Source organism: Tupaia chinensis, unplaced genomic scaffold, assembly GCF_000334495.1.
Source record: "Tupaia chinensis unplaced genomic scaffold, TupChi_1.0 Scaffold000147_1, whole genome shotgun sequence".
NCBI lineage: Eukaryota > Metazoa > Chordata > Mammalia > Scandentia > Tupaiidae > Tupaia > Tupaia belangeri.
In genome coordinates this window covers 6,729,625-6,740,985 of record NW_006159617.1, presented here as the reverse complement: position 1 = coordinate 6,740,985, position 11,361 = coordinate 6,729,625, and the positions used below count along the sequence as shown (strand labels likewise).

The 11,361-nt window shown below is 38.3% G+C and overlaps 1 protein-coding gene across 4 annotated transcripts in view; it reads left to right on the top strand.

Annotated features, from left to right (window-relative positions):
- The window catches only part of CEP78 (centrosomal protein 78), a 51,994-nt gene that overhangs the window by 22,966 nt on the left and 17,667 nt on the right, over positions 1 to 11,361 (top strand). For all 4 annotated transcript variants that reach the window (XR_003548913.1, XM_006145486.3, XM_006145485.3 and 1 more), the window contains exons 9-11: positions 150 to 285; positions 953 to 998; positions 2,551 to 2,679. Coding sequence is in view for 3 of the 4 variants with exons in the window: in XM_006145486.3 (XP_006145548.1) it covers positions 150 to 285; positions 953 to 998; positions 2,551 to 2,679 (311 nt within the window). In the remaining variant the exon portion in view is untranslated. The remainder of the gene's footprint in view (positions 1 to 149; positions 286 to 952; positions 999 to 2,550; positions 2,680 to 11,361) is intronic.

Genomic DNA, 11,361 nt, shown 5'->3' with positions numbered 1-11,361 from the left:
CCCAGTCCCTCTCTGGTCAAATTTAAGTAAGTAAATAAATAAAGTTAAATAAAACAATTCTTTTTTAAAAAAGAATATGCATACATGATAATTAACCTGTAGACCATTAGTGCACCTTGATTCTTTCTGTTTAACACTCTCAAACACAGGATTGGCTACAAAGAAACCTGTAAGTGGCGGAAGAAAACACACTCTTGGTAAAGAATATTATGCTCCCGAACCTCTGCCGCCCGGTGTGTCTGGTTTCTTGCCATGGCGTACTGCAGAACGTGCAAAAAGGAGCAGGTGGAGTGTTTTTCTTCCCTTTTACTCATTCAGAATTCTTTATTTTGGCACTTCTAAACGTGGGAGTTCTCTGGTTGTCTCTATAGGGGCAAAGGGCTGACTCACACAATGGTTTCTGCCTAATGAGTCCTTTAAGAAAGGAAACCAAAAAATAATTAGGAGTTTCAAATTATTTCTTAAGTGTCACAACAAACTAACTTCGTGAGAGTCAAGAGGAGACTGAAATTACCTCCAGGTATATAGGTGAGAAATATTGCATGAACTGCAGTGCTGAGGCCCCAGTCTTTATATCTTAGTCTTGTAATTCTGTAGTTTATGTCTTCTTCTTGGGACTATTATTAATCCCAAGTCCATCCTGGTTGTAAGGTGTTGTAAAATTGGACAGTGACTAAAATGATCAGTTGAAAAAAGCAGACTAGATGCCTCAGCTATCCTGAACATAGTAACTAAATGAATATCAGCAGTTGAGTTACCACAAGAACACTGTGCTCACTTCTGCTCAGTTCTCTTCAGATAAGAACTTTTGGGTCTTTATTTTGAGGTTGTTTATTTCTATACACAAGTTCTGTATGGATAGTATGCATAATACTGGTAAATTTTATTTCCTGGGGTTAACTGGTGGTGCATTTGTATAAAAATGTAATTTATTTTGTTGATATCTCTTTAGGGGCTTTCCATTAATCAAAACTCGTGATATATGTAATCAGTTGCAGGTATGTAGTTATATGTATATGTAGGGGGTTGGAGAGGGAAGGGTACATTCTCTGCTTTTATATTCAACAAGCCTTACAAAAGACATCTCCCTCCCTGAAGTAAATCTATGTGAAACTTGCCAGGTTGCTGTCCTAGTGTCATGGTGTACTGTGGAGATATGCACGCCTGCAGGCTTGGTGGCTTCTACAGACAGGCCATTTCTCCAGCCTTCAAATCAGCTGTTGCCCAGTGACGTGACTTTGACAACCTTTCTGACCTAGCATGTGGGGCTATCATACTCAAGAATGTCCTTCACTTTTTTAAAGAAGTTTTGTTTTGGAAGAGCTAGAGAAAGAGAGAGAGAGAGATCAATTCTTAAATCAGAACAAAACAAATCCATTTCAAAGCTTCAGCTTAGAGCATTTTTTCTTCCTCACTAGGGCCACACATGCTCCCTTTCCATGTGGGTCCAGTTGTGCTACCACCTGCCACCACCTGACCCAGCACTCTTCTTTTTAAGAATTATTTATTTATTTAATTTCATTTGTTAATATTTTTTAATTTGACCACAGATAGAGGGAAAGCGAGAAAGCAAACTGCCAGATCTGGTACTCGAACCATGGTCCGCCATGTGGGAGTCTAGGACCTTCAACCACCACACCACCTGCCAGGTTCCCCCACCCCCACTCCTTTTTGATCTGTAGACTTTTTATGTGATTGTGACCAGGTCTATTTGCAAATGTTTGGAAATGTCTCATGAATGACACATGAATGACATTCCAGAGGCTGTGAAGCTTGACAGGGGAATTGTATTATTATTACACTAGCTTTGGGTTAAGGATGAGAAGGTTCAGCTATATTGACTTTCTAATCATTCTTCCATTTCTTTATTAGTTTCCCCCTGATGGATTTTCTTTCTAAAATTATACTTCCAGACTCCTTGCATCTGATGGTGGAGAATAAATTTTTCTTTTGTAGTATAAAGTTGATCTGAGAAAAATTGTTTACTCTGGCTTCTCACTTGGTTTATATGAAATAAATGTAATAAAATTAATAAAATTGCCAAGGGCTTATCCCATAGTGCAGTAGTGAAATACTGCTCATAGGGAGTCAGGTCCCACGTGACTAACCGCAGTTCATGTTTTGCCCTGGCTACTTAAAAGACATGCCTGGATGTATGCATGCCCAAATCCTGATGCCATGGAGGAAAGAGAACTGTGGTAGGAGCATACCCCACTGGGGGCTGCTTCTCTGTCTGTTACTCTCCCTCTGGTGAGCACACTTGGCCTCTGGCATTAAAAAAAAAAAAACGTATAAATGATATAGCCATATTATTGAGCAGTTATAAATAGGAGTTATGGCCATGTTTGATAGAATTCTCTATATAACATAGCAAGAATAAATTAGTGTCATTTTACTACTTTGTTATTGATTATTTTAAGCTACAGAGTAGTGAAAGACATTTATAAATGATGACTTGATACTTCAGAAAGATCACTTTGGTAAGATGTCTTTAATATTTGGTACTTGGTTTAGAGTATTACTTACACAGTCTTGTCCTCTTTCATTAAGCGATCAGATTTTCCTGTGACTGTGACAGTAGAGAGTCCTTCATCCTCAGAAATCGAAGAGGCTGATGATTCTTCAGAAAGTGTTCATGAAGTGCCTGAGAAAACCAGTTTTAAACAAGAAGCATTACAGGTACAAAGTTATCACTGTAAAGACATAAGATTGTTTCTAACTAGGGTAAAAGGCGCTTTAGGAAGTCTTGTGTGGTGGGACCATCAGGTGGCGACCATCAGGTGGTTAAGGTGCTGGACGCCCACATGGTTGACCTTGGTTCAAATCCTGGACCCAGGGGTTTGAAAAGCATGCTGGGCACATGTGCATGCATGCCCAAAATCCTGAGTAGAAAAATGGAATTAAAGTATAAATTTATGTTGAGGCAAAAAAAAAAAAAAAAGTTTGAAATTCATGCCTAGTTTTTTTTTTAATCATAGCATTTTCCGTGAACTTTTTGATGGTCCAGTGTAGTCTGTGAAAGCTTGATTCTGAAATGACACCGGCCAGTTTGCACAAGGGTTCTTTATTCTCCTCTCTCCGAATTTGGTATTATCTTTATCTTAGAACAATGAGAAAGAAGGATGTTTGAACTCTTAAGAAATAAAAATCAAAACATGTCATCAGTAATATATTTTCCTTTCTTAGAGTCATTGAATATTAGAGTTAGGGAGAATCTTAATAATCATATGACGCACTCAAATTGAATACTGAATGAATGTTGTCAGTTGATTCAGGGCTCTTATTTTACAGAGCAGAAAATCAGCAGTTCTAGCTGAACTTTCTTTTTGTACGAGGAAAATGTAACTTCATTTTTAATAAATGTAAAGTAAAAGGTTTTAATATTTATATTTTCCTTTTATAACATACATTTAAAAAGCTACATTATATTGCTTAATGTTCCTGACATTTGATGTTATTCTGTGTTTGAATGGACAGAAAAGAAAACATTTTTATAACGAATTTCTGTACCTCAAAAATATTGTACTTTAGGGCCAGCAGGTGTCATGGAGGTTAAGGTGCTGGATCCCACGTGGCCAGCTGCACGGTAGTTCACATGTTGGACCTGACAGCTTGAATACCACTCCAGCCATGCCCAAAATCTCGAGAAGAAAGTGGATGAGAAGGGATTGCAGCATGGCCATCCCCCTGGGGTTGATTTCTCATTTTTCCTTCTTTCCTCCCTTCCTTCCTTCCTTCCTTCTTTCCCTCTCCCCCGCCTCCCTCTCCCACTTCCCCCCTCTTCCTCAGCCCTGGCAAGTGCTTGTGCCCTCTAGCAAAACCTAGAAGGACAAACAAACAAACTTGTTTCAACCTTAATGCAGAGCTAAGAATTGATTGTAAGGGAAACACCATTTTAAAGGCACCTATGTGTTTTGTCTGTGTTACCAAGTCCATGATTAATTTTTAAAAATTATTTAATATGATTTTCTTTTTGTGTAAAACTTGACAGATATAGAAATGACTGTGGAAATCACCATTTGGTTTTCCAAAAAGGAAGCGAGATTTATATTTTAAAGAAAAATGCTACAAGGCCTGTGTGGTAGAGACAGAAAAGGGGAGAGGTAAAGTGAGAAAGCATCCCTCAGGGAAGGTGGTCACACTGAAGTCCCTTTTCCTTCGTTCGCCTCCCAGGATTTTGGGCATACATGCACATGCACCCTGCATGTCTTTCAAGTTGCGGAGTCTGGGACTCAAACGGCACAGTCTGCCATGAAGGATCCAGCCACCACATAACGATCTGCCCCAGATTTACTTTTTTTTTTTTTCTTTGGAGAGATTTTCGCTATAGGGCGCGTGTGCTCGCCAGACAGACAGAGAGAGACAGAGAGACAGAAAGCGAGAAATCACCCCCTAGGGGGGATGGTCACACCGCAATCCCTTCTTCATTCTCCTCTCGGGATCTTGGGCACGCACGCACGCACACGCGCCCAGCGTGAGTTTAAAGCCACCAGGTCCGGGATGCGAACCGCGGTCGACTACGTGGGAGTCCCGCGACATAGCCATTATGGTAACTGCTGGTTCCCCAGATTTACATTTTTTAAATTAAAATTAATGATATGTATAAAACAAACTAAACTATGGCACATTTTAGAGCTCTCACCGGTGTGTGAAAGGGAAGAATCCTGTCCTCTTTTTCAGGCACAGGAGTAGGTGATCACCCATCTAATTTGTTATACAAACTAAAATATTTTCTTAGTCAGGAAAATCTGTTTTTTGTTTTCCTACTTAAGAATGCGTCATGACTTTTCCAGTGACCCAATAGTTTATGCTATAGGTTGTGTGTGCTCAATCCGAGAAAGTAAGAAGTCACCCTCAAAGGGAATGACCATGCTGCAGTTCCTTCTTCTCCATTCCCCTCTTGAGATTTTGGGCATTCATGCATAAGCACCTGGCGTGTTTTTCAAGCTGCCAGGTCTGGGACTTGTACCATGTAGTTGGTCATGTGGGATCCATCCACTTTAACCTCCATGTCACCTTAACCACCATACCACTGGCTGGCCCACACATTCTATTTTTACACACACAAAAAGCTTTATTGGCAATGATTTTCTTTCCTTTATTTTTTAAATTTATTTTTATTAAATAAAACATTTTTTTGGATATGTTTTTGCTATAGGGCGCATGCGCTTCCCAGAAAGACAGAGAGAGACAGAAAGGAAGAAATCATGCCCCAGGGGGATTGGCCATGCTGCAATCCCCTCTCCTCTATTCTTCTCTCAGGATCTTGGGCATGCATTCACACCTGCCTGGCGTAATTCAAGCCACCAGGTGTAGGACTCAAACCACGGTCAACTACATGGGAGTCAAGCGAATAGCCATTATGCCAACTGCTGGTCCCAGCAGTGATTTTCTTTATCATTTTTTTTAATTGTCAGAATATGCGTGTGCTCACTAGAGAGAGACAGAGAGAAAGGAGAGAAAAAGACTCCCCAGTGGGGGGTAGTCATACTGTATTTCTTCCTTTCTGCATGTCATTGGGATTTTAGACAGGTATGCATGCGCACACACACACGCACACACACACCTTGCTTGTTTCTTAAGTCACTGGGGCCAGGATTTTAACTCCAGTTAACCTTATGGGATCCAGTTCCCTTAACTGCTAGGCTGTGGGTCAGCCCTTTTCAGCAAATATTTATTGATCGCTTTGTTGTAGGAACAGATTATAGGGATAAATATTTAATAAGTATACTTCCTTCTTCAACTATCTTGCCCTTTAAGTGAGAAATTAAGCCAATAATTACAATAGAGGCAATACATACAGGTAATCAGTTCTTTGGTTACTGATACCAGTATAACAACCTTAGATATCTTTTGTAAAGCAATTGGAACGTAGTGTCTCAAAGCCTTAAGAATCTTCATTTTGACTTAAATTAATTATCACAACATAATTATTCTATGTGGGAAGAGAAGAAAGTCTTCATGCATAGAAATGGTTCTTAACATTGGGAACCATCTAAATGTTTGATCAAAAAGGAATTATTAAGAGAATGAATGAACACACTCAATGAGATATTTTATAGCCCACTAAAGAAGTCAAAGTTATGAATTTTCTGACCATATGAGAAATGTTTGATTCAATGAAATTTTTTTATTTTTATTTTTTGTTTTTAATTAATCAGTTTATATTCCTTCAGTGAGCGTTGTCATGGCATACAAAATGTGATTTCCCATCCAGAATATACTGCTTAGTGGCTTAATCATATATGTTATCAATAATTTTCCATTTCTAGTTTCATATATATGTGTATATATATATATTTTCGCCCTATTTCTCACCCTCTGCCATTTCCCACCCTCCTCCCACACTATCTCAGTTTTCTGTTTCTTTTTACCCTCACATTTTGTTGATTCACAAAATTTCTTAAATAATCTACTTTCAATAGCAAGCTCAGCTGATATATCTATGAATATATGTCTGACATTAGGCATGAAATTCTGAGTAGAATGAGTATACTATGAGGTAGCACCTAGCTGATGCTATATAGCTTACTACAATCATTAATTATGTCTTTTTTTCTATATTTTTTAATTTCAAGAAAAGCAGTTTTAGCTTTAATAAATTAAAGAAATACTAAGGAACTATGCTTAGAACTTAAAGTCAGGAAACAGGTTAGGATTCTGTTCATATAGTAGGTACATGAACCTATCGGCAGCTCAAGACAAGACAAAAATCCTTGAAACCAGAAAACAAAGCCTAAAAGAAAATCAGCAATGTTTTAGTCAAAAGTCATAAAATTCTATTTCACCAGTTCAGTCTCATGTACTTAATCTATCTTCTATTTTGGTCCAATCTTCCCAATAATATTCTGAGATATAATATTCAACTCCAGACTTGTCCCCATGATTAAGTTGGCCATTTTCTTAGTTTTTGAACTCTTATTTCTGTGTTACTGTATTTAATTTTCCTGGTATAGCACTCCCTGCAGAACTTCTTGGAGATCTGGGACCAGCAGTTAGTATAATGGCTATGTTGCTGGACTCCCACGTAGTAGACCACAGTTTGAGTACTAGACCTGGTGGCTTAAACTCACACCGGGCACGTGTGCGTGCGTGCCCAAGATCCCGAGAAGAGAATGGAGGAGAAGGGATTGCGGTGTGGCCATCCCCCCTGGGGGGTGATTTCTCGTTTTCTGTCTCTCTGTCTCTGTCTGTCTGTCTGGTGAGCGCACGCGCCCTATAGCAAAAACCTCTCCAAAAAAAAAAAGAACTTCTTGGAGATCTGGTCTGGTGTTGGTAAATTCTTTTAGGTTTTGTGTATCTGAGAATGTTCTTGTCTTTTCTCATATGAAGAATAATCTTGCTGGGTACTGTATTCTTGGTTGAAATTGCTTTTCCCTTAACACTTGGAATATATTTTCCCATTCTTTCCTTGCATTGTTTCCCATGAGAGGTTCACTGTTAGCCTGATGGGATATCTTTTGTAGGTAATTTGACATTTCTCTCTTGCCCATCTTAGTATCTTGTCTTTGTCCATGGTTTTGGTCAATCTGGCTATACTGTGATTTGAAGAAGATCTTGGGTTGATTCTATGTGGGATCCTTTGTATTTCTTGAGACTGGATCTTTGAATGCCTCTCTAGGTTTGGAAAGTTTTCTTCCAGGATTTCATGGAATAGATTGTCAATGCCCTTATGAGTCTCTTCCCCTTCTGGGATACCAATTATCCGGATGTTTGGACGTTTGATGGTATCTAGTATTTCTCTTATATTCTCATTTTTGGGGCAATTTTCTCAGTCTTTGTGGTGGATTTTTCTAGGCCAGCAATTCTATCGTCTACATCTGAGGTTCGATTTTCAGTATGATCTAGTCTGCATTTAATACTTTCAAGGGACTTGACTTCTTGTATTTTAGTCTTCATCTCTAACAGGTCCATTTGATTTTTTTTTATAGTGTGAATGTCCTCTTTTAGATCTCGCAAGAATTTCTTCACCTCTTGGAGTTCGTTAGCTTCTTTCCCCTGCCTCTTTTGCAGTTCATTGTCTCTATTCTCTTCGATCTCTGTGAGCTTTGTCACCATGAAAATTCTAAATTCTTTATCTGACATTTCCATGAATTTCATCGTACTTTCTGAAGATGAAGAGGAATTACTATTTTTCCTTGGAGGAGAGGTATTTTCTTGTTTTTCTATATTTCTTGTGACCCTGCTGTGATTTCTAGTCATCCGATGGATGGTGCATTTCTCCCTAATTCTTGAAGTTCAATCTGAGCATTCAGAGGCGTACAGGCGGAGGTGATCTGCAATCTCTCTTCCATTCCATTTTCACTCTTTATGCATCAGAATCAGTGGGAATAGAAGATTATTGTGACCCTAATCATATTCAGATGTTTAGATCCTGTTCATTGGGACCTGTCTAGACAGTGTGTAGGAGTAGAAATGAGTGTAGAGGGGGAAGTCTCAGCAGAAAATCTTCATTTTAAGTCCCTGAAAGCAATATTTCACAGCTGAAGTTCAGGATCCATGTGTCAATGAAAAAATTTTAACATAAATTTGGATACATAAGATAATTTGAGCTATGTTTCCCCCCAAATCAACTTGTTAATGCATTAAAGGAGTAGGGGGATATGATAGGAAAGAAAGTTACCCTAACTTGATCTTAGTTATGTTTAAGTAGTAGAATATTGAATGACTTTACTTTCCAACTGTTTGGTTCCATATTTCCTTAAAGGCGCATGAATTATAATACTTCTTAAACAAGAATGGGGAAGAGAATATTTTTTCAGAAATGTGTGATATGTTCTAACTCTCTCCACTAGAGGGAGAAACTATTTCATGTAATTGTACTTTGATGTGCTGTTTAGAACCAGTTGTGTTTCCTTTCTCTACCCGTGATGATTTTTGTTTGTTGGTTTGCATATTTGTTTAGAATTTTCATGGTAACAGTTTTAAAAGCCCAAACATTATATAAATACAGTAATTTTTCAATTTCTTTTACCTTTTTTTCCAAAAGAACTTGGTTGACTTTAACTGGTAATAAACACTAAAGAATTTGAAGTTATTAGAACATTTGTTAATTTTTAAACTTATGTTCTAAGTATAAAAATGCATGTTCATTGAAGAAGTTTATGTAAACAATAAAAAACTTATTAAAGGAAATAAAAATCACCTGTACCTGTCCACCCTTGGTAATTTTTGTCACCTACCCCTTTTTCTCAAAAAGTTACCTATAATTTTGTTATATCATTGAATATTCTTCTACATCAGAGATTCTGGTTAAGCTTTTGGACCATTTCTCAAGAAAAATGCACAGAAAAACCATGAGTAGACAACTCCTACAGCCCATTCATGAACTCTGATTAAAATCTTTATTATCAAGCCGGTTCCATGGCCTGGTGGTTAAGGCAGTTGGCTTCTACATGGCCAACTGTGTGGTTTGAATCCAGGCCCAGGTGGCTTAAAAAACACTTGGGTATGTGTGCTCAGGATGCCAATAGGATGGAGAAAGGGAGGAGAAGGGATTGCAGCATGACTATACCTTGTTAGGGGTTCTTTTTCCTTCTCTCTCTCTTTTGTGAACACATGCCCCCTCTAGCAAATAAAAAACTAAGGTCTTTTTTTTTTTTAAGAATTACTTATTTTATTTGTTGTTATTATTAATTTTAAAAATTTGACCAGAGAGAGAGAAAGGGAAAGTGAGAAAGCAAGCCCCCAGGTCCAAGATTTGAACCATGGTTGGCCATGTGGAACTCCAGCACTTCAACCACTGCCCCACTCCATTACCCCTCAAATTAAGATCCTTATTACTGTTTTTATGTGGCATCATAAAATGTTCCTTCACATGTGTGTGTTTTTATTCAAACCTATCACAATTTGAAGGCTTTTGCTTACTTCTAGCCTATAGTTATAAATAGTACCATGGCATTATTTTAATAAATAAATCTTTGCCCATATCTCTGATGATTTCCTCAGGGTAAATAGAGATTATTCCAGAAATGGGATCAGTTTCCTCTCCCAATGTCAGTATAGAGTTGAGTTCCACCCCTCAATACACATAAACCAGGGTTAAACTAATTTTATAGCGATGGAGAATCTCGATCATGTCTGATTTCTTTTGTACTTCAAAACTTTTTAGGAAAAGGCAAGTCCCTATTAATTGGTTGTTATTAAGTCACATTCACCCAGGATAATCTCCCTGTCTTAAGGTCACTTGATTCAGGTACTTTAATTAAATTACATCTGTAAAATTAAATTACATCTGTAACATTCCTTCACAACAGTGTCTAGATTAGTGTTTGAGTAATGCAGGTGGGGTAGTGGTGGGATGGTAGTGGGGTACAGAATCTTGGTAGCCATTTTAGGATTCTGCCTACCATAGGTAGTGTCTACCATTTTCCAGGGCCTTAGAGTCTTCATTCCTGAAAGTCATAAGCAGTTCACCTATGTTTAGCTTTTCTGAATTCAAAGCCTGGCTAGACTACTTAACAAATAGGTGACCTTAGGTGTGTTACTCTACTTCTCTTTGCTTTGGTTTCCTCATCTGTAAAATGGCATAGAGTAAATAATATTTTCTTTGTAGGGTTTTGATGGTTAAGTTAGTTAATAACCTGAACACTCTTAAAACAGTGCTTGTCATATAATAAAGTGATTTAAAAGTTTTAGTTAGGGCAGGTGGACCCCACATGGCTTACTACACAGTTGGTGTCCCAGATGAGCAGCTTGAGAAACATAAGGATTCTCTGTGTGTACATGCCCAAAATCCCAAAAGGAAAGAGAGATAGAGAAGGATTGTGATGTGGCCATGCCTCATGGAGGGTGTGGAGGGGTGCTGCTCAAACTGCTTCTGGTGAGCTCACAAGCCTGCCGCAATCCCCCTCCCACCCCACCATGCAAATTAATTTTTACTTTTTCAAAGAATATATTTTGAGACCAGCAGATGGCATAATGGTTATGTTGCTAAACTCCCACATAGTCAACTGTGATTTGGGTCCTGTACCCAGCGACTTAAAACTCACACCAGGCATGTGTGTGTGGTGCCCAAGATCCCAAAAGGAGAATGGAAGAGATTGTGGTGTGGCCACCTTCCCCCCTAGTTGGGGGAGCGATTTCTTGCTCTCTGTTTCTCTCTGCCTCTCCAGCAAGTGCACATACCCTGTAGCAAAAATGTCTCTCTCTCTCAAAAGAAAAAAAAAAAATTTTGCAATGACATAATTCAGGTTCAGATGTGTTAAATATATTTCTTGGCCTTCTTATAGTAAGGGACCCACACATATTTTTTTCTTCATGCCTTTGTTTTTATTTCTGACTTGTTAAATATATTACAGTATATTTGTGTAGATGATATATGAATTTTATGGTGAGCTGCTACACAACTGTTTTGGAAAG